The sequence below is a fragment of the Myotis lucifugus genome, unplaced genomic scaffold, assembly GCF_000147115.1.
Source record: "Myotis lucifugus unplaced genomic scaffold, Myoluc2.0 scaffold_253, whole genome shotgun sequence".
NCBI classification, from domain to species: domain Eukaryota; kingdom Metazoa; phylum Chordata; class Mammalia; order Chiroptera; family Vespertilionidae; genus Myotis; species Myotis lucifugus.
Window position 1 is genome coordinate 1396378 of NW_005871301.1, and position 22371 is coordinate 1418748.

The following is a 22371-nucleotide window of genomic DNA, read 5'->3' on the forward strand; positions in this document are numbered from 1 at the left end:
CGCGTCAGCGCCGCCCGCTTCGCCGCCGCGAGCCTCCGACTGCGCGATCCGCGGCCGCCGCCGCCACTGAGCATGCCCGGAGGCCGCCGCCGGGACCCCCGGCCGGGGCGCGCACACTCGCGGTCCCCCACTCGCCAACCCCGGGTGGGCGTTCGGAGACCGTGGCTGCGGTGGCGCTTTCATTCATTCGGGGCGCGTTTCAGCGCTCCCGGGGGTTGGCTCCCAGGCGCCGCGGGCTCCCAGCGGCGAGGAGCGGCCAGTGCCGGGTCAGGAGAGTTGGGCGGCCGCGGCCGCGCCCAGGGTGGCTGGGGAGGCCACCCCGTCCCTGCATCCACTCCCTGCCGCTGCCACCCCACACAGAAACGATAGTCAAGACAGGCAGCGCCTTAGAAGACGCGCCTTCAAAACACCCTGCAAGTTCATCCTAGCCCAGTGGTTCTCAACCTTCTGGCCCTTTAAATACAGTTCCTCATGTTGTGACCCCCAACCATAAAATTATTTTCGTTGCTACTTCATCACTGAAATGTTGCTACTGTTATGAATCGTCATGTAAATATCTGACATGCAGGATGGTCTTAGGCGACCCCTGTGAAAGGGTCGTTTGACCGCCGAGGGGGTCGCGACCCACAGGTTGAGAACCGCTGTTAGCCCTTTGGTGCCCCTAAACGGCTCTTATAAAAAATTTTGGAACTGACACTGATTTCACACTGTAGATGGGAGAGAATAATCTTTTTTCCCCCCAAGTTGTACTGAAAAAAAATTCAAGCACTTTTTTTTTTAAATTAGCCTGTTCTCTCTCTCTCCCACTCGACCCCTTAGCACAGGTTCCAAGGTCCTCAACAGCTGGGTCAAAGGCAGAAGAAAGGGACGTGCACCGGGAGCGAGGAGAGATTCCGGAATGGGGCTCAGCACTTGATTTCTGTGTCTGCCACTGGCATTCTGTAAGAAAGGTCGACTCGGCCTCGCAGGTACCGGTCTGGACAAGAAATTTTTAGGTAAGATCTTAGATATCTGATCGTGGCAAATGTCTCTCTAACACCTGTCCAGTGCCTGGGGAAACCCTCACACTGGGAGAGACGTAAAATCTGGCCTGGACTCCCTATTCCCGAGGCCCTGCCACCGGACTCCGGGCCCCGCCCCGCAAGATTGCGCAAACTCAGTGGCGACCTCTCTAGCTCCCTTCCTCCCCCCTCCTCCGGCAGCTGTCAAAACCGGACCGCGGACTTCCTGGAGGCCCCGGACGCCGCTCTGCGCATGCTCAGCAGCAGCCGGGGTGGAGAATACGCACGTGCTTACGGACTGCCGCGGCGCCTGCGCGGTAGCCGCGGTCGCTGCCCGGAGTCGGTGCCCTTAGGACGCCTTTCGCACCTTGACTCGGCCTGTCCGCGCTAGCCGGTTGGGGTTCAGTGTCCGGTGCACACGCCCTGCAAGCGACGGCGCCATGAGCCTATCTTCCAACGTACGAGGTGAAGTGGGGCCCGGGAGCGGGTGAGGCTGGCGGCCTGCGCACGAGTGCAGCCTCGTCAGCACCTCTCCTGGCTGTTACCGCTGCTCCGGGCGTCCGCCGGTCTGGTCACCTTGAGATGCCCAAGGGCAAGCTCTTGGCCGACCTGCGGGCTCCCTGGGCCGAACGGGGAAAGCGGTGTGGATTGGCGGTATCCCCGGGCATATTTTGGCGTGGGGACCAGGCAGACATCTCTCTACCCAGGTCCGGATCAGGTTTCCGCTAACTAGCCAAACCCTAATGATCCCGCCGCTAGCTTTTCTCTCTGGTTTTCTCTCTGGAGCCCCCTCTGTGTTCTGAAGGAATAGGGCTTGGGGAAAAGAAAAAAAGAAAAAAAAGGAGAGGAAAAACAAACAAAACAAAAACCTGTTTCCCCCTCCTCACGTTTAAATCACCGTGGAGTCTGAGCGTGTATTGCCTGCAACCCTGAAGGGATGCATGACTAATCACATTTTAGTTTCGCACATTTTTTTTTTTTAAAGGGAAGAAAGCCAATCCGAGATCTTAAGTTTTCCCACTTTTTCATTATGCCTCTGGCATCTGGCGCTTCCTGGCTGTAGTCCAGGAGAGAAGATTGAAAACCGAGCTCATGGAGCCTTTCTTTTCTTTTTTTCCAGCCTTGCTCCCCATGTGCTAGTACCTAGCGTTTGGAAGTGTCACTTCACAGAAGGTCCAATTAAAATTAAAGAGACTTTCTGGAAGTCAGTTAATGTGAACTTCATTTCATAACAATTCTTGGTGGTGTTATAACTATTAATATAATACTGTGCACCAGCTACACGATACATGTGATCTCTCTCTCTCTCTCTCTCTCTCTCTCTCTCTCTGCCCAGTATAAAATGCCACACCTCAAGGTTTGGTTACCTGTAACAGTAGTTAAGTAAAGGTAAAGAGATTGTCCAGAAGTTAATTAAAACGAGCCCAATTGATTTATTCAGTAAATATTGACTACCTAGAATGCCAGAGTCTGTAAAAGATTCCTACTCGTTTGAGCCCTAATTTTGTAATAGATTCTATACATTGGAGAATTCCTCTTCTGTTGCCAAAGTTACTGTTAGAGTAAGGGTGACAACCCATGACATATTTAAGTTACTAATGAGGTATATATAGGAGGTGATTATTTGCAAAAATTATGTCAAAGGAGGCTCATCTTGAGTCTCAAATAGAGGCACTTCGGTGCATTTAAAGTAGGGATTGATTTTTGTATGTGTGTTTTAAACAAACGTGTATTTTCTCAGGAATAAAACTATTGTGTAAAATAGGATACTCGTGTGACTTGAGCCACTGGTAATTTTTTAGGAAGACAGTTTGCACCTGTGTGATATGGGTGGCAAGATTCCAAAATGTGTCCTTAAAATGTGGAGTCATTTTGTATAAACAGGCTCTAAACTCTGGTTTGGTAGCATACTATTGAAATGTGAAATAGGTGAACCATAGTGCTTCTTAATACTACCTACACAGGCTAATCTTTCTTGCAATTAAGACAGATTTGTTTTTTGTATTTTTTTTTTAATCTAACCGTAAGGGAATCTAAAAGTGACTTTCCCATTAGTTTGCAATTTTCTAAGGGGTAGGAAATTGCTTGGTGAAGAGGGTTATTAACTTAAAGTACGGTTGTTATGAGAAGTAGCTGTGGACTGACTGTCCCCGGTTCCGGTCAAGGACACATGCCAGGGTTGCAGGCTCAGTCCCCAGTGGGGGGCATGTAGGAGGCAGCCGATCAATGATTCTCTCTCATCATTGATGTTTCTATCTCTCTCTCCCTCTCCCTTCCTCTCTGAAATAAAAAATAAATAAATAAATAAAACAAATAAATAAAAGCAGAACGGTTGTTATGAGGATTCTGGGAAAAGGCCCAACGCCTTTGTAAATCTTTTCTACTAGCACCTTCTTTCTCAGATATAGTTGTGTGGCAAAGTAGGGACAGAGAATGTCTTGGGAATCCACCTTGTAATGATAAGAGCTCACATTGTTCTCTCAAGTTTTAAACCAAACCTATTAGTTTTTACTAGATTGAAAATCATTTTAGATCATTTGATTTTGGGGAAGATGACCATGCCTCTTCTTAGTTAATTTAGTTAATAATTATAAAGGGCATAGAATAGTATTTGACAATGGTAACCACAATATAAGTATATGTATGTGTGTGTGCATACAAAATTCTTGTTTATATTCAGAAGAAAATAATGAGTGGGTTATAAGTAAAAGTGATGGGCCTCAGGCCAGGACATGAATCTGGGAGAAGTAATGAGGATGAGTGACTGAAATTGGTATCCAAAGATCCCACTCATTGAAATGGCTCTTGACCATTTGGTCTATTATACTAAACTTGTATTTCCTTATTGGGGTGTAAGTGACATGCTTATACCAAACTCACTTTTAATTTCATATCAGATATTTTATTGTAGTTTATTATAGTTTCTATCATTAAATGGCTTTTACTACTAAGGAGTCGCTAAGGACTCCTCCACATACTTGATAGACGAAGTTTGCTAAATATTTTGCTCCTCGATACCTCCAAAACTCACTGAATCCGCTCTCATCTGTAATCCTTCCCCTTAACTGAGGTCATTCTCCACGTCTTCCAGTTGCCATTTTCTCCTGCTTCCTTAAACTCTTGCCTCACTAATGATATCTAATGATCTAAGTCCTGTCACTCAGAGGTTTTCTTCTCGTCAGCCCAAAGCAACTCATAATTCACCCTCATCTTTAAAAAGAAAAAGAGCCAACTTAACCAACTACAGGTGTTACATGTATACACACTTTAACAGCTGATAGCTCAATTTTGAAAATGATATGGATTTTAATAAACACTACCTTTATAATTATTCAAAGTGTGTGTGTATACATTTTTTGGGACACCCTATATTTTAAAAGGCCTTCCTTAATCTGTCCCCTCAAATCACTTTTTTTCATACTTTGCTTTATCCTCAGATTATAAAATAGGTGTTCATCTATCTACCTTGTGTTTTATTATTCATCCCAAACCTTGAATGCTACAATGTGTGTAACCAAAACTAAATTTCATAAATTCTTACTCTCTAACTTTTATATCCTTGTTTATTTTACTAAAACTAATTCATTTGGATTTAATAAATTCCTTGAGTCATCCTAAAGTAATTGTTAATGGTTTGGCTTTTTGAGAAAGAATGTACAGATCTGACAATAAAAAAGAAGCTCCTTTGCGTTATAAACAAGTAACTAGGACAGTAATGGCGAACCTATGACACGCGAACTCATTTTTTTGGTTGATTTTTCTTTGTTAAATGGCATTTAAATATATAAAATAAATATCAAAAATATAAATCTTTGTTTTTTGCAAATATCAAAAAATTTCTGTATGTGACACGGCACCAGAGTTAAGTTAGGGTTTTTCAAAATGCTGACACGCCTAGCTCAAAAGGTTCGCCATCACTGAACTAGGAGGTTTGTGAGATAGAGGAAACAAAATTGTGGTGAGCTGATATTTCTTGGAGCTGAGTAAATGAGAGTTCATTAGAATATTCTCTGTGTATGTCTGAAACATTTCATAATAAATGTTTTTATTTTTAATCTCAGGAAATATTTAAATTTCAAACTTTGAAACAATAGATTACGATGAGGCCAAAGATAAGTTATTTGGTGTAAGAGCAATGTGATGGTCTGATAGGCAGATGGAGCCGTAAAATCAAATTAGCAATCTATTATTTCTTCTTACACAATTTATATTGAATACCACCTGTATGCCAGGCCTTGAGAGAAAACATTACCAGGTACAGCCTACCAATCTGGGGGAGACCAAGGGAGGGAAAGATTTAAACACAGCTCCCCTCCCCCTCTCCTGAGATGAAAGGAACATTTTGATTCTGTGGCAGTTGACAGGCTGGAGTGAACAGTTTGGGGCAGAAAGGGACTAAAGGAAAAGAAGCAGGGTGAGATTTCTGTGTAAATTAAAGCAAAATAATTCCCACACTAGAGAAAATCAGAGGAATGGGTTATAAATAATGGTGTAGGATTTTGGAACACGTTCATATTTTCTCTATCTCTAAATAATTCTAACGGATAAAGCCAGAGATTATACAGTAACAGGCCAAGGGAAGAGTAAGACAGGTAGGAATTATTTAGGAATGTATCTGTATTTTGTTCTTTATATTGGCTTACGGTATTTGTGTAGATAGAAAGCATTGTTAAGGAAGGTTGGATAAGCTGGGATTTGATCTAACTATAAGGAATACTGTACCTTGAGAGATGCCTATAGAAAAATGGAAGTGAACATAAACCAGAAAAGACAGCCGGGCCGGTGAGGCGCAGTGGTTAAGCATTGACTTATGGACCAGGAGGTCATGTTTCTATTCCTGGTCAAGGTACATGCCCAGATTGTGGGCTTGGGATGTGCATGAGGCAGCCGGTTAATGATTCTCTCTCATCATTGATGTTTCTCGCTTGCTCTCTGAAATCAATAAAAATATATTTAAAAAAAATAAAAATAAACCAGAAGAAACAGAAATAATGTCAGGAAGTTGTCAACTGAAATGTCTTTAAGAATTAGATCTTAGCCCTGGCTGGGTAGTTCAGTTGGTTAGAGCATCCTCCCGGTACACCAAGGTTGTGGGCACATACAAGAATCAACCAATGAATGCATAAATAAGTGGAACAGCAAATCGATGTTTCTCTCTTTCCCTTCCTCTCTCTCTAAAATCAATCAATCAATCAATAAAAAATTTAATTGGGTCTTGGTAAAGTCCCTGTTGCCTCTAAGGTTGTGTTTATTCTTAATATATACTAACAAAGACTAAATGTTACTTTGGTTTTCAATTCGTTCTCTATTCTAATTGTTAGCTTTTGAATCCATCATCATTCTTATATATCTTCATATAGTTTCCTTTTCCTTCTTTTCCCTCATTGCCAGTGACATCCACAGCTTTTTGCCAGAAAAGGCTGTTTGAGGCTGCAGTAATAAAATCATAAACAGCATTTTTCTTATTCTGAGAAATTTTACATTTGTCTCTAAAGAGATTAGAGAATTAGAATTTGGGGAGGAAGAAAAGAAGAAATGGAAATTCTTTTCTTAATACCTTCTCTAGTTCTGTAATTCTAAGAAAAACTCACTGGAGCAACTACAAAGCCATTTTCCTAGCAGGCATGTGTTTGTGTGTGTGTGGCATTTACATAGGGTCACAGAGTGCCTGTTTTGATTCCTCATGGAACAACCACTCTTGGGTGATACCTAGAGTCAGTTCCCATTTCTTTCATTTACTATTGCCTCTGTTCCTTGTCAGTTATTCTGTCATTTCTTCCCCATCAAAAAATCCAGGGGAACTAAATGTTTTTAAAAAAATGTTTAAAAAAAAAGGTTACCATATGGATTAAGTTGGTAATCTATATATATAAAAGCCTAAGTGACCGAACGACCGAATGATCTGTCGACCAGTTGCTATGACGTGCACTGACCACCGGGGGCAGACGCTCAACACAGGAGATGGTGGTCAGTGTGCTCCCACAGCCAACCTTGCGCGCGTGGCCAGCTGGCCAACCTCCCGCGGTCCCTCCCCCTGGCTGGGCAACCTCCCACAGTCCCTCCCCCCAGCCGGCCAGCCCCCCCAGTTGTCCCCAATAACTGGCCAGACAAGGGACCCCCCCCCACCTGTGCACGAATTCATGCACTGGGCCTCTAGTATAAGATAAGAGAATAGAAGAATGTTTTAATGAGTAAAAAAGATTCTTTTAGCCTATTTTAAGTTTCAGGTAGAAAATCCTATTGGATTCTCTTTTTATATTGTGAGACAAATTAATATTAGTCAATTGGGGTCCTTTGGGTCTCAGGCTTTTTTGTAAATGTAGGCGCCATTAAAATAAATCAGAGATTGCTTCATGATTCACCAAAAAGTAGAGTGCAATTAAGATCAACAGCATTTAAGAAATTGTGTTAGTCTTTCAGGATATTCCCCCTTTTAAATTTCTTCTAAAGATAATATTCAGCAAACATAACTGAACATATACTATATAAAGCAATATTTTAGCCCATTTTGTGATAAGTACATTAATATTCAGAGTGGCTTTCTATTAGCAAAGAAGTGGATTGCCATAGCTCCTGACTTAGAATATTTTCTTAAGGAGGTTCCAAGGTAAATAATGCATCAAAAAGAAAGCTCATTACCTGGACAGCGTGGCTGAGTGGTTAAGTGTCGACTTGTGAACCAGGAGGTCACAATGTGATTCCCAGTCAGGGCACATGCCCGGTTGTGGGCTCAATCCCCAGTGTGGGGCGTGCAGGAGGCAGCCAATCAATGATTCTCTCTCATCGTTGATGTTTCTATCTCTCCCTCATCCTTCCTCTCTGAAATCAATAAAAATATTTTTTAAAATTAAAAAAAATCATGAATCAAGCTAGAAATTAGAGCAAAGTTTCAGCCCTGCTTGGAATTGCCATGGGGAAATACTGTGAAGCAGCACTAAAATTCAAGACAAACCTACACAAAATGTTCAGTTAAAACACATCCTTCAGTGAGGCCAAAGGTTTGAAGCTGTCAAATGACTTATTAACTTGTTTTCTCAGTCATGCAGCACCTGGGAAGAACATAGCACTAATGTTTATTTTATGGGATTATAGCAGGAGGAATGGAAATGTTGGGGGAAGGAAAACAAACTAAATTACTTTGTAGAGAAAAATATTGTAGTTGAAAATAGAATACAAGGAACATGTTAATTAGAAGCATTGGTAAACACTAGATTATTAAATAAGCTAAGAGAAGACCAAGATAAAAGAAACTAAGTGTGAGAATAGTTATTCTTTTCCCATAGAGTTCTGTAAGAATTAGTTCCAATTTTATGTAAGGCACTGGTGGGTACGATGGTTAATAAGACATTTGACTGAATAGTGCAAATTAAGCCATACAGTTAGTTACTCATTATATGTTTTTATTTGGCCTTGGAATGTGTTTTTTATACTTATCTCTCTAGGGCTTTATTTGATAGTCTGGGAACTTATTTCAAACACTATGAAGATCTAACTCAGGAAGTGCTGGGAAGCAGTCCAGTGTGTTTATCCTGACCCCTGTTCAACTTTTTCCTGCAGTCCACTCCGTGCTGGGAATAGACAGCTGTCCTCTGAGGCTAACCAGACTATGCAGAACTTTCTCCTCTCCAGCAGTCTCTGGATATGGGGTAGCTGTTAAGTGCTTGGGTTTCTAAGGGCTCCTTGAAAAAGAAAGCTATGTAGAAAAAAATAAATAGATGGCCTGTTGGTCAAGCAAATAATTGAGTAGAAAAATGTCATTAAACTTATTTTTTTTATTTTTCAATTACAGTTGACATTCCATATTATTTTACATTAGTTTCCGGTGTATAGCTTAGTGGTTAGACATTATATAACTTACAAAGTGATCCCATGATAACTCTAGTTCTCACCTGGCACCATACATAGTTATGACAGTATTATTGACTATATCCCCTATCCTGTGCTTATATCCCTGCGACTATTTTGTAACTACCAATTTGTACTTTTTAATCCCTTCGCCTTTTTCACCCAGCTCCTCAACCCCCAAAATGTCATTAAATTTAAAATGAAGTTTGTAGGGAATTTAGATAATCATCCACTGATGGATAATGAAAAATCGGAATTTATTAAATGAGAATATAACTGTAATTATATTACTCATGTTTAATATGAAACTAGTCCATTCTGATTTTTATTTTAATGAGGCGGCACTTTGAAATGTAAAGAAACAACTTTTTAATGACTTTGGAGCCCAGAATCATGTCGGATTTATCCCTTTGAATGTTTACTATTAAGGATGGTTTTGTCTGTATTTTTTAGAGCAATTGGTATCTATAGACTCACATGTTATTTTAAATCTTTTTATGAACTCTTTAAAAATATTATTAAGCCTTGTTTTTCTCTATCTATAAAGTGATTTTTAAGTTTCCCTCTTCTGTTGTAATTTAGCTATCATTGCTATGGGCTGGGGAAAGTCTTAACAAAGTTTTACATCAGTGTGATCTGACCATAAAGTTAATATTAAAAACCAACTTTGATTATTGAGATGCTAAATGCTCAAAAATTGGATTTCCTGAACATTATATTAGATTATTAGTGTATATTTTATACATATTTATCAATAATTTTGATAATTATTCCTGTTTTTCTCCTCTGCTCTAGTTGAATGGATCGCAGCAGTTACCATTGCTGCTGGAACAGCTGCAATTGGTTATCTAGCTTACAAAAAATTTTATGTTAAAGATCATCGCAACAAAAACATGGTTAACCTCCACATTCAGAAAGATGACCCCAAGGTCGTACATGCTTTTGACATGGAGGATTTGGGAGATAAAGCTGTGTACTGCCGTTGTTGGAGGTCCAAAAAGGTGAGGAAATAAGTCCTTTATATTAGTACCATTTTTAATGAAATACTTCTTTTTTTAAACTATTCTATCAAACAGGTATCACCAGATAATGTTAAGATAGCCAGCCCTTTTAAAAAAATTTTTGATGGATCCTGTTCTTCTCTGTTTTCCTTATACTCTTCAGGAATATAGTTACTAAAATGTATAACCACTGCCCTGCTGGTTTGGCTCAGTAGTTGAGCATCAACCCAAGAACCAGGAGGTCACGGTTCAATTCCCAGACAGGGCATATGCCTGGGTTGCGGGCTTGATCCCCAGTAGGGGGCGTGCAGGAGGCAGCCCATCAATGATTCTCTCTCATCATTGATGTTTCTATTCCTTTCTCCCTCTCCCTTACTCTCTCTGAAATCAGTAAACACACACACACACACACAAGAATGGTTTAAAATAAAATGTATAACCACTATAAAGTAAAATTACATCATATTATCCTTGAGTTCAGGTGAATATAACCATATTCTTAGCCAAAGAAGAGAAAGAAATCTCTTTATTTAGTCGTAAAGATTTCCTCCTCAAGTGGATCTTAGCCTCTGCTATCCCACGAAAGGATGTATGCAGCCTAAACACAGAAACAGAAGAGGTGAAAAAAAGAAAAAGAAAAAGAAACAGAAGAGGTAAATGTTTTCTTGAGTTTTCAAACTCCTGGATTCTAGGAAAAGTTTTAGAAATTTCAAGAGAAAGTTTGGGAAAATTTGCCTTGAAATTTTTTATCTGGTAAACATATTGACCCTGTATCCTAAACTTTCTTTAAGCTGCAGCTTCTGTAGTTAAATGTCTAACATTGTATTTTTTTAAATCTTACTTTCTTTTGTGAGATTTGCATTTCATCAGGTTCCATTTGGAAGTGTCATCTGTGATACCTGCAGCTTTTAGACAGTGATGACAGCTACTGATCTAAAGATGGCAAATTACTCTTCTAAGGTCACCTTGAAAAGCTTCATACACTGACTGACTTTCTGAAGGCACGTTATGTGAGGGACCTCTTCCTGTACTGCAGAGCCATTATCACAAATCAATATATCACATAGTAGGCACTGGAAAGCATATCCCACTAACTCCCTTCTCCCAAGACAATTGATGTTGCATAATCCAGTGATACAGTGCTTAGATTATGTCATAGTGTCTAAAAATGCTTAATGAACATATAGAATATGAACCAAAAATTAATAGTGCTATTGCAAGTTGTATCTTAAGAGCACTATTCATTTGGAATGTGGGATTGTTCAGAAGTACCAGTGGGATTGCTAGGAAATAATCCTCAATAATATTCTATAGACTAGATCTGGTTTGTTTTTAAAAATTATGCCTATAATAAGTTTCATTCTTTTATTGCTCATCAAAATATAGAAAGTAATACCTGTAGAAATGAGGGCATTTCTAAATCAGAGTTGTAATAGTTCTTTAGTCCGTGATTTTAAATAGTTCATTTAATGTCTACTCTATATACACGCATGGCAAAAGTAGTAAAACAGCAGGTATCATAGATGTGTATAGTGGTTACAGTACAAGGGCTTTAAATAAAAAGAAGAGTTACACTGTGGGCTAGAATTTTCTGGGAAGGTATAATGATATATATATGGAAGTTAAATTGCCCAGAAATATTGGTGGCATTTGAATAGACTAGCAAGTATTAGAAACTTTATCAAAATCTTCTGGAAAGAACTCATATGAGCAAAGGTGGGATCAATGAAGAATCTAGTCTTGTCCTTGCACTGTCTGCCCCCAGAAATAAGTCCAAATTGAAGAGAGTCTTGAGTGTACCAATGTGAGGAGTTTGTGCCTCCAGACTTGGGGGAGCTCCTTGTCAGGGATTTCAGACATAAAGTTAAAAGACTTATACCAGGGTGCTAGCTATGGGACTGGAAAACAATGAACAGATAGATACATGAAACATTTGGAGGGAAGGATCAGCCAAATGCAACGATGATTTTTGTCAAAGATTGGGGGAGATCAGCTGACGCTCACTGAAGTATCTAAGCCTTTGAGTTTGTAGAGATGGTGCCATTAACAGAAATAAGGAATTCAGGGTGAACAGCTGGTTTCCTAGGACAGTAATAAGGAGTTTTATTTCAAAGAGTGAACTTACGGTGATGTTTGAATGGAAATGTACAGCAGACAATCTGAAAATGTGGGACTGAAGTTGAGACATCAGGGTTAGAGATAGAGATCAGCAAAATTGATGAGTCAGGCATAGGAATGCAACCAACCAATCCTGGATACAGATAAAAATCAAAGGCTTAGCCCTAACCGGTTTGGCTCAGTGGATAGAGCGTCGGCCTGCAGACTCAAGGGTCCCAGGTTCGATTCCAGTCAAGGGCATGTACCTTGGTTATAGGCACGTCCCCAGTAGGGGTTGTGCAGGAGGCAGCTGATCGATGTTTCTCTCTCATCGATGTTTCTAACTCTCTATCCCTCTCTCTTCCTCTCTGTAAAAAATCAGTAAAATATATTTTTTTTAAAAAATCAAGGGCTTAGTATGAACTCTTAGGGGATTTTCTGCATTTTGGGAAGAGGAATAAGAGCCAACAAAGGAGATTAAATGGGCCAGAGTTAAGAAGAAAACTAAGAATATTACGGCTTCCCAGTGGAAAGGGGGAAAGTTTCAAAGATTTGGTTGTTGGCATGTGTGAAAAGTCAACCAGGTGAATAGACTTAGTCAATTGACCTTTTGGTGTCATTTCAACAGAATAATTAGAAGCTGTGTCCAAGTGATTTAAAGTATGAATTCTTAATAAAAAATGCTAGAAGTCAAATCTTTAGTAAATGTGAATGAATGAAAGAAAAAGAAATGAGATGACAGCTTTAGCGGACTCTAAAGCTTAGCTTTGAGGTCAAGTAAAGTGTGTTTACCTTGGTTGGGTTTTCCCAGAAGGTAAAGTGTCAATAAAGCAAATATATTCTTTCATGGACCAAGATCTCAAGTATTTCAGGAAGAATCACAAATAGACAGAGGTGGTGATTTGAACGTTTATCAGACTTTATAGTTCAACATAACATTCCAGGATTATTCTTGCATCATACAATTTAGAGTTTTCAGATGGATAAACAAGGGATTACCATTTCCCATAGCTGGACTTTAAGGAATGCCAGATCAATCATTTTATTTTCAGCTTTCTCAGTCTTTTTTGTGTGTTTACCTTTTATGCCATTAATGATCCTCTTTGCATCTAGGATTTATCACTTTGGAATTTTCTCTGAATCTTGGATACTTTTTATTCCCAAAGTGAATATTACTTTGAATATTACTCAAGTTAATGGATGGTCTTCTTCAGGCATCTTTGGAAGCTCCCCGCATTCTTGAGGTTCCTAAGGTTGTCATAACACACAGGTGCCAAATCACACATTTACATGTCAATGCACAGACTTGTAATTAATACCTTTGATTAGATAGATGTTACATTCAGTAATTTTTTACATTCAGTAATTTTTTTACTTAATGCAACCCAATTATTTTACCATAAAACGTAAATGCCTTTTTTACCTATTTCCAAAAAAAGTTATATGTAATACAAACTTGAATATAATCCTAATTTATTCTTAAGGTACAATCACTGGTTTGTTGTATGTATGTAACGAGTGGTTTTCCCAGAGCTAATGAATCAGATCTGTTAGTAACGTGTAGAAATTCATTTTTTTAAAAATATATTTTATTGATTTTTTACAGAGAGGAAGGGAGAAGGATAGAGAGTTAGAAACATTGATGAGAGAGAAACATCAATCAGCTGCCTCTTGCACACCCCCAATCAAGGTACATGCCCTTGATCAGAATCGAACCTGGGACCCTTGAGTCCACAGACCGACGCTCTGTCCACTGAGCCAAACCGATTAGGGCTAGAAATTCATTTTTTAACACACTTCATTCTCCCTCTTCCCCCCAGAATTGGTATGCCCTCTGCTGTTTCAGAAACTGGCCTGAATAATATTTCATAATATTTCACCGAAGGGCTCTCCATATGTGCAATGAGAAGGAAAGGAGCCAATAGAGAGGAAATGATTAAAGTGACTACAGGGGAAGAAGATGCTATTTCAGACAGTGGTGTCTTGGAAGAGAGTGGAAGGAAATGAGACTAAGCCCAGATGTAAAACTCAGCCTTAAAAAGGAAGATAGTCTTACTTTCGAAACAAGATGAGGGAACCTTGATGTAAGAGAGAAGAGTATGCAACATAGTCTTACTAGATTCCCACTCCACCCCACCCCCACTCACCTCAAGTAGGTTAGTTACATCATTTGCTGAGTTGTATTGTTGTAGGCAGAGAGAAACGTGTTTTAGTACCCACTGATTCCAAGTCAAAGGATGGGAGAAAATGAAGCATTAATTTAGAGAGTTATAGCTAAATATTTAAGAAAATAGGTAAATTCAGGATTTAGTTCAATTCATAAGTGAAAAATGAAACTTTAAAGACAATTAATTGAATTGGAGACCAATATTAACAACTGTGTATTACAGAGTCTGCTGAAACAAATTTTCCCCCTAAAATCACCCTCATTTTTATTAATGAGCCAAATTAAGACCAATTTATTTACTACATTAAGTTTAGTTTCCATTTGCCCTGGTTATTTGCATAAACACAATAAGAATAGGAATTGATTATATAGGCTCTTTTTTAAATTTTTATTTATTTATTTTTAAAATATATATTGATTTCAGAGAGGAAGGGAGAGATAGAAACATCAATGATGAGAGAGAATCATTGATTGGCTGCCTCCTGCACGCCCCCTACCAGGGATCGAGCCTGCAACCCAGGTATGTGCCCTTGACTGGAATCAAACCCAGGACCCTTCGGTCCACCGGCCGACACTCTATCCACTGAGACAAACCAGCTAGGGCTAGGCTCTTTTTAAAAAAATTTTTTTGTTATTATTATTGATTTCTGGGAGGAAGGAAGAGGGAGAGATAGAATCGTAAATGATGATAGAGAGTCCTTGATGGGCAGCCTTCTATATTCTATACACCCCCTACTAGGGATTGAGCCCACAACCCAGGCATGTGCCCTGACTGGGAATCGAACCCTGACCTCCTGATTCATGGGTCAAAGCTCAACCACTGAGCCATACCTGCAGGGCTATGTATGCTCTTTAAAATCTGCTTTGCTGGAATTTCATGATTGAGCTTTAATTAGTCTCCCAGGGCAAAGAAGCTGAGCCACCTAGTTGCCATCAGGTTTTCCTGCAATACCTATAAACTTGGGTAAATTCCTCAAATTGAGGTCCCCAATGATCTTGAGGTTCCAGTTGTTGGGCTAGTGACCTGTAGCCCTGCTTTTCATGTTCCCAAAGCCTTGATCCTTTAAGAGGCCTGGGAGAGAGAGCAGCCACCCCTCTCAAAGGGAAGGGAGAGTCCCTGTTAAGTCATTCCTGAGGCTCTTACACAAGTTGGTACCAAAGATTCCTGGTGACCTATGTCTTGGCCAGCCAGACGGGACAGCACCTCGGGCCCTGCCAGCCTTTTCTGGGAATATTAGAGAGAGCTGGGTGTCCCAAGCAGATGAGCTAGGCTTTCATTTATCCAGAAAATGGTCCTGTTCAGAAACTCAGAAAGCAATTCCAATTGAAAAGTCAACGTTAAAAAGGAGCCATCCTTTTTTTCCCTGTCCTTAGTTATCTTGACCCTTATCTATAGCCTAGAGCAGCGGTTCTCAACCTGTGGGTCGAGACCCTTTTGGGGGTCGAACGACCCTTTCACAGGGGTCGCCTAACACCATCGGAAAACACATATATAATTACTTACTGTTTTTGTGATTAATCACTATGCTTTAATTATGTTCAATTTGTAACAATGAAAATACATCCTGCATATCAGATATTTACATTAAGATTCATAACAGTAGCAAAATTACAGTTACGAAGTGGCAACGAAAATAATTTTATGGTTGGGGGTCACCACAACATGAGGAACTGTATTAAACGGTGGCAGCATTAGGAAGGTTGAAAACCACTGGCCTAGGGTCTCTCAACCCTTAACCCTAGCTCCACCTCCAGGATTTCAAAAGGCTCAAAGTCAGCCTGAATTTAACTCCAGATACAAAAGAAGGAAGAGAAAGTGCCCTTCAAGCCAACTGAAATTGAAATGAAATGCGAGGACCATTTTGGACCTATGTAGGACCATTTTCTTTATTTACAGCTTCAGGGTTTGAGTTGGGGTTTTTGGTGAGTGGTGGGCTTATTTTTGTTTTTGGAGGTGTGTGTGTTATAGAAAGTCTCAATCTATTAATGGTTTGGAAGTGGGTTGCACTGAGTCCATTTTTTCATAGAAAGAATATTTAACAAACAGAATAGGATATTTTCTGAATGTTGGTTAATCCACATAAGGACCGTGTTGTAAAATCTTAATCTGTGTTTATATGTTTTCCTATTACATCTACTATCTTATGTTTACCAAAGGATGTACATAAAAATGGTGTAAAATGTCATATTCTTTCAGGAAGTTTCAAAGATCTTACTGCTTTTGTTTACTTTCTCAACCAAAGGAAACCTGTTTCTCTGAGTGATTTATGGTAATGAGCCAGAATGGCCCCAGGCAACTTCCTTGGGAATATAATCCAAACTGTCCTTAAAAATACAAAGTTTGGAGAAGGAAGATAAAATTTTCTTCAGTTGCAGATAGAAGAGATAATTCAAAGAGGAGATGTATTTATTTCCATTTTGAATCACCCTAAAAACAGAAACATCATAACTTGAGATATGGGGCCCTTAAAAATAAACATATCTTAGGTTTTTTATGAAGACCGTGGTAATGTTAGCTTTCCAAGTGTTTTTTCTTTTTCTTATAGATATTTCTTTCAATCTCTTCTCCATACTTTCTCCAACCCTGTTCTAAAGATATCTGAGATGAATGGATTTTTAATTGGTTTAACAAGCATACTAGGATATTTTCTGGACATACAGGAAAATCAGCCAATTTAATTCACAAACTTTTCTCCAGGATATATTAATGAACAAAGACTAGTATCTTAGAACAAACTTTAGAATCAACTATGACCTAACCTTTTTTTCATCAAATATTGTATCTTTTTTAGTTTTAACTTTAAGTATTGATACTATATGAACTGAATTAAATATACCATTTGTGTTTTTATAACTTCAGCTCTTTGCTTGACAGGTTTAACAAATTTCAACATTTTAAATGAAAGAGGCTTAATAAAATTTTCATGTTTTCATTACATTAATATTTAATGCAAAAACTATACCTGCTCTGACTGGTTGGCTCAGTGGATAGAGCGTCAGCCTGCGGACTGAAGGGTCCCGGGTTCGATTCCAGTCAAGGGCACATGCCTAGGTTGTGGGCTCGATCCCCAGTAGGGGGCATGCAGGAGGCAGCGGATCAATGATTCTCATCATTGATGTTTCTACCTCTCTCTCTCTCCCTCTCCTTTCCTCTCTGAAACCAATAAAAATATATTTTTTAAAAAACTATTCCTAGATTATGTTTGAAAGCACTTACCTATCACTTATTTTCTTTCTCTTGGATAAAAAAGTTAAAAATAAAATAAGACACTTTCTGGAAAACATTGTTATGTAATTTACTTTTTGAATTTTAATGCCCAGTAATTACCATTCATTCATTTATACTATATTAAGGATCATGAAGTAATTTCAATAAATATATTCTATTGAAATGTACAAAGCAGCCCTAAGAAATTGCTAATCTTATTTTGAAATAGCTCATTATGACTTTGGTTGAAAAGAAAATGTTTAGTTGTTCATAACTTAAATAAGAAATCCCTAATGCTTAAATATGATGGGAATACTTAACCACAGGGAGATGATTCTGACCTAAGTCAATAATTCCTGTGGTTAAGTGTTAATAGAAAGTAGTATTAAAAGATATCAGTGCCTCTGAACAAAATGGTTTTTAATACCTAGTTTACATTTTAAAGGCATAAAAGCATTTTTCATACACTTTAAAAGCATGAAAGTTTATTAACAAATAGACAGGTCCTACTACTCACTAATTTTTAAACAAATATTTATTTTTTACTTGTTTACTTTTAAGAACATGTGAAACATGTAAATTTCAGTTTTTAGGCAGAAACAGATTATTGTAAAAAGTATATTCTCTCTCTTTTTTTTAAATCCTTACCCAAGGACATGCTTAGAGTGAGAAACGGGGAGAGAGAGAGAAAAACATAGATTGGTTGCCTTCCGTAGGAACCCCAACCAGGGATCAAACCGCAACCCAGGCATATACATGCCCTGACCAAAATCAAACCGACAACCTTTCAGTGCACAGGCCAACACTCAACCAACTGAACCATTCCAGCCAGACTGTAGTTTCATCCTGATGTATGGCTTTCTTAATCTTTATAAGATTTTCTTTATTCTCTATAGATTTCTCTCCTGTTCTTGATTCTATATATGGAGAAAAATAATTTGAGAAAATGAATTAATTTTCTAGTATTTTTAACAGTGACATTAAAAAAGAAATAAAAGTGAAGCATGCTACATCAGTAAGTTATTTGAGGCTTTTTTACTTACTGATATTTGTTTTCCAGAAATATCTATATTTATAAAAGGCTGATATGCTAAGTGTCCCTCCCTCCGTCCTACTGGTCCCTATTACATGCACTGACCACCAGGGGGCAGACACTCAATGCAGGAGCTGCTGAGGTGCAGTGACTTGACAGCAGCAGTTCTCGGGTGATGCACTCCAAAACCAGAGGAGGGAGCCCGATTCCTTGTGGGACCGCGCAATTCCACCTTTGGCTGTGGGTTATGTTGTTGCTGGGGTACTGTCGGTCCTGAATCTGGTTTACTGCACACTTGCATTTGCGTTCCACACCCTGTATGACAGCAACTTTGCAGAGTGCCCTCTTGCACTCTGGGACCCCTCAGGGGATGTGGAGAGACAGTTTTGGCCCGATCCCCGCAGGCCAGGCCGAGGGACCCCACCTGCCGGAGGGACCCCGCTCACTCCACAGATGGCTTTCGAGCCGTGGGGCCACCCCATGTGCAGCTGGCTGGGGAGGACCTGTGGGAGGTTGGCTCCAGGGCGTGTCCGGCCCATCTGGCCCAGTCCCGTCCTGCCGGCCACCTTCTAATTAATTTCCTTTCAGTGTGCACAAATCTGAATCTGTGGACCGGGTCACTAGTGTTTTATAATCTGTGTGCATGAAACTTTACAGTGACATGTTTTATGTGAGCTATTTATAAAAATGGAGTCTTTTACAATGTAAACTTCCATTCTCGCTGTAAAATCATGTGTTTATCAAACATATGCCACTTTGAAATGCTGTTCTTTGCTGTAGAATACATTTTAGTTTGATTTTTTTTTTATGGCCTCTTTCCTCATCTATGCCAAAAAACCTGAAAGCGTGGGTTCATGTTTTTGCTGCAAGGACTTGTTTTTAATATGAATAAACTGTGTACCATATCATATTGACCTAAAAAAAGAAATAATGCAGGCTTCATATGTATTACATTTATATTGCCCCAAGATGAAACTTATACCTGGATATAGAAGGTATTCTGAAAACCTTGAGTTTTTCTGTAATTTTTAGTTAATTTACTGCCTCTCAGAATTATATACAGATAGTAAAATTAAAATTGAATTTCATTAACATCAAATATTTTAATTTTTTGAATAGACACTGCTAATATCAAAGTTTAAGATTATATATCATCATTGTCTAGTTTCAGGTATCTGAAATTATATTCCCCTTCCCAGTGAGTAATCAGGCGATTTTACTCGTAAGGCCAAGACTCTTACTATCCTCTTCTAAACAGGCTCCTTCCATGCAATAGTGTACCTTATACTAAACATGAAACTCTAGATTAAATGGAACAGGTGCTAGCTATCATTGTGTGACATGAAATAGAAGTGAAGCTATAAATATAGAAAGAGAGAAACAAAATAATCTAGTGATAATTGAGCCTTCTAAGTGTAAAATCCTGAGGAGACAACTAAAACACTGTTGAGTCCTTATTTTTATTATTTAACAGTAGGAAGGATATACTTGCAAAAACCAGTGATACACATACACACACACAGAGAGGTCATGTATAAAAATATACCTAATTATAATAACCAATGACCATATAAGAGAAATAATCTTGTCAGAAATACATGAGACTTGAGAATGAAAACTGCAAGAGAAATAAAATAGGATTTGGCAAAAACAAAATTCTCACGTTTATGAGGAAGAATAAATAGGTAGAATTTAAATAAAGTTAGGTAAAGGATTAATAGGAAAGGTTTAATAAAGAATAATATGGCTCGGCCAGCATGACTCAGTGGTTGAGCATTGACCTATGAACCAGAAGGTCATGGTTCAATTCCTGGTCAGGGGGCATGCAGGAGGCAGCCAATCAATGGTTCTTTCTCATCATACATGTTTCTAGCTCCCCCTTCCTCTCTGAAATCATTAGAAAGGTATTTTTTTAAAGTAATAATATAGAGGAAAACTAGCCCAATTTTAAGCTTATTTTAATCAGTTATTTTCCCAGTGGAATAGGTTGATGAATATAATGTCAAACCTGTATCTAGGCATTGTATATTTTGTTTTGATAAAATTATGAAGAAAGATATAACAATCTAGGATGCAACCTCTAAAAATATTGAAGCAACAAGATCTAGAACAGCATTTTGCAAAGTGTACTGTACTCTATACAACGTTGTGATCGTGGATAAGTTAAAAATGCCCATAATCTAGTCAGTTTGGAAGAGTTTGGGGTAAAATAGAGTTTTTTTATAGCAGGACCTTTGTAAAATAATAATGTATATTGTGAATCAAAATAGCTTTGTATGTGGGTCGTTTGTATGTTTTTTAAACACAGAATAAAACCATATTAGAATATATTGCAGCACTAACTTCTTTGGAGCATATTCTGGGAAACACTTAAACAATTTTTTGTCCTTTCCCTCCCACTGGACACCAAAAGATCAGCTATATCTAAAATGTGAAATCATGAGCCCGGCCAGCTTGGCTCAGTGGTTGAGCATTGACCAAGGAACCAGGAGGTCACTGTTCAATTCCTGATCAAGGCATATGCCCAGGTTGAAAGCTCAATCCCCAGTGGAGCATGAAGGAGGCAGCCAATTGATGATTCTGTCTCATCATTGATGTTTCTATCGCTCTCTCCCTCTTCCTTTGTGAAATCAATAAAAATCTACTTAAAAATGAAAAATGTGAAATCATGAAACGGAATGTGAATCTACCATATTTTTAGAAAAAAGTCTCCATGAAAGATGTTAAAAAGAGAGAAATGTATGAAAGGAAATGTATGATGTTAAATAGGCCTATTTGTATGAAAATGGGAAAATTAAGGGCATGAAAAACTAAGCAAAATAAAAAGGTTTAGGGGAAAAAATTGTATTAAGTTGATCAACAGAGGGATCATATACAAATTGATCTTAAATAAGTGAACTTAGGCTCTTAAATAAATAGGCAATGGATATAGCCAGTTCACTAAAACGGAATTATAACTAGTATATAAACATGGAAGGGTTTTCAAAATCCATACTCAAATATCACAAATAGGAATGCTATTTTATATTCAGTCATCATGATATATATGTGACTTGAACGTCACCCCCACTCTGCCAAACATAATATTGACTTTGTGATGAGACATTTTACATTCTCTTTTTCTCTTCCCAGTTCCCGTTCTGCGATGGAGCTCACACAAAACACAACGAAGAGACTGGAGATAATGTGGGACCTCTGATCATTAAGAGAAAAGAAACCTAGATCGACAGTTTCCATGCTGCAAACCAAGTCATCCTGATTGTTTAATTAGAATGACTGCCACTTTAGTCTAATTCACCTTCTCTGGGTTCTAGATGTGGTATATTACAAACCGCAGCTTTCATATTCATGTCATTTGCCTTACTTGTTGAACCATCGTGGTGCACGTTTGTTTAAACAAAGGAAAAAGTGAAACTGACCTCATGGCCTGTGGGTTATTTTGGTTTTGTAAGGATCCGTTTCTTTGCATTTAATATAATCACATTAGAATGTAGTTGTATGTTCAAGTTAACATTAAATTATTCTCAAAATCGTGTATGTGCAGATTTACTTACAATTTTCAAGAAAAATTATCACCTTTTATTAGTTAACTTAGAAAGTAAATTGGGTGTGGTTCAGCTACATTAGTCTCTTAAGACTTAATGCAATCTAGGAATAACCTGTTATGACCTAGGTTTTCTTCTTGACAGTGATAGTGACACTGAGAAAATATGGCTGCTGTGTTTTCCCAGTTTTTAATCAAAATGAACTTTGTTATTCTGCTTATTTAGAAATGGGCCAGGTAAATAATAAAGGGGTGGTAACTTCTTTGTACTCATCTTCATGGATATTTAATTGATCCATTAAGGTAACCAATAGTGGCTATTTTTAAAAATATATATTTTATTGATATTTTTACAGAGAGGAAGGGAGAAGGATAGAGAGTTAGAAACATCGATGAGAAACATCAATCAGCTGCCTCCTGCACACCCCCCACTGGGGATATGCCTGCAACCAAGGTACATGCCCTTGACGGTAAT

The 22371-nt window shown here is 38.7% G+C and overlaps 1 protein-coding gene across 2 annotated transcripts in view; it reads left to right on the forward strand.

The window, feature by feature from the left end:
• LOC102422405 (CDGSH iron-sulfur domain-containing protein 1) overlaps window positions 1–21887 on the forward strand; it is a 22282-nt gene extending 395 nt beyond the window's left edge. The window contains exons 2-5 of one of the 2 annotated variants that reach the window (XM_023762571.1): window positions 820–995; window positions 1203–1466; window positions 9642–9847; window positions 21485–21887. In XM_023762571.1, the coding sequence (XP_023618339.1) occupies window positions 1442–1466; window positions 9642–9847; window positions 21485–21574 (321 nt within the window). In that variant the 5' untranslated portion in view covers window positions 820–995; window positions 1203–1441 and the 3' untranslated portion in view covers window positions 21575–21887. Of the gene's footprint in view, window positions 1–754; window positions 996–1202; window positions 1467–9641; window positions 9848–21484 lie in introns of those variants that run through there. The other variant, XM_023762570.1, reaches the window with a different exon arrangement.
• Window positions 21888–22371: the final 484 nt, after the last annotated feature.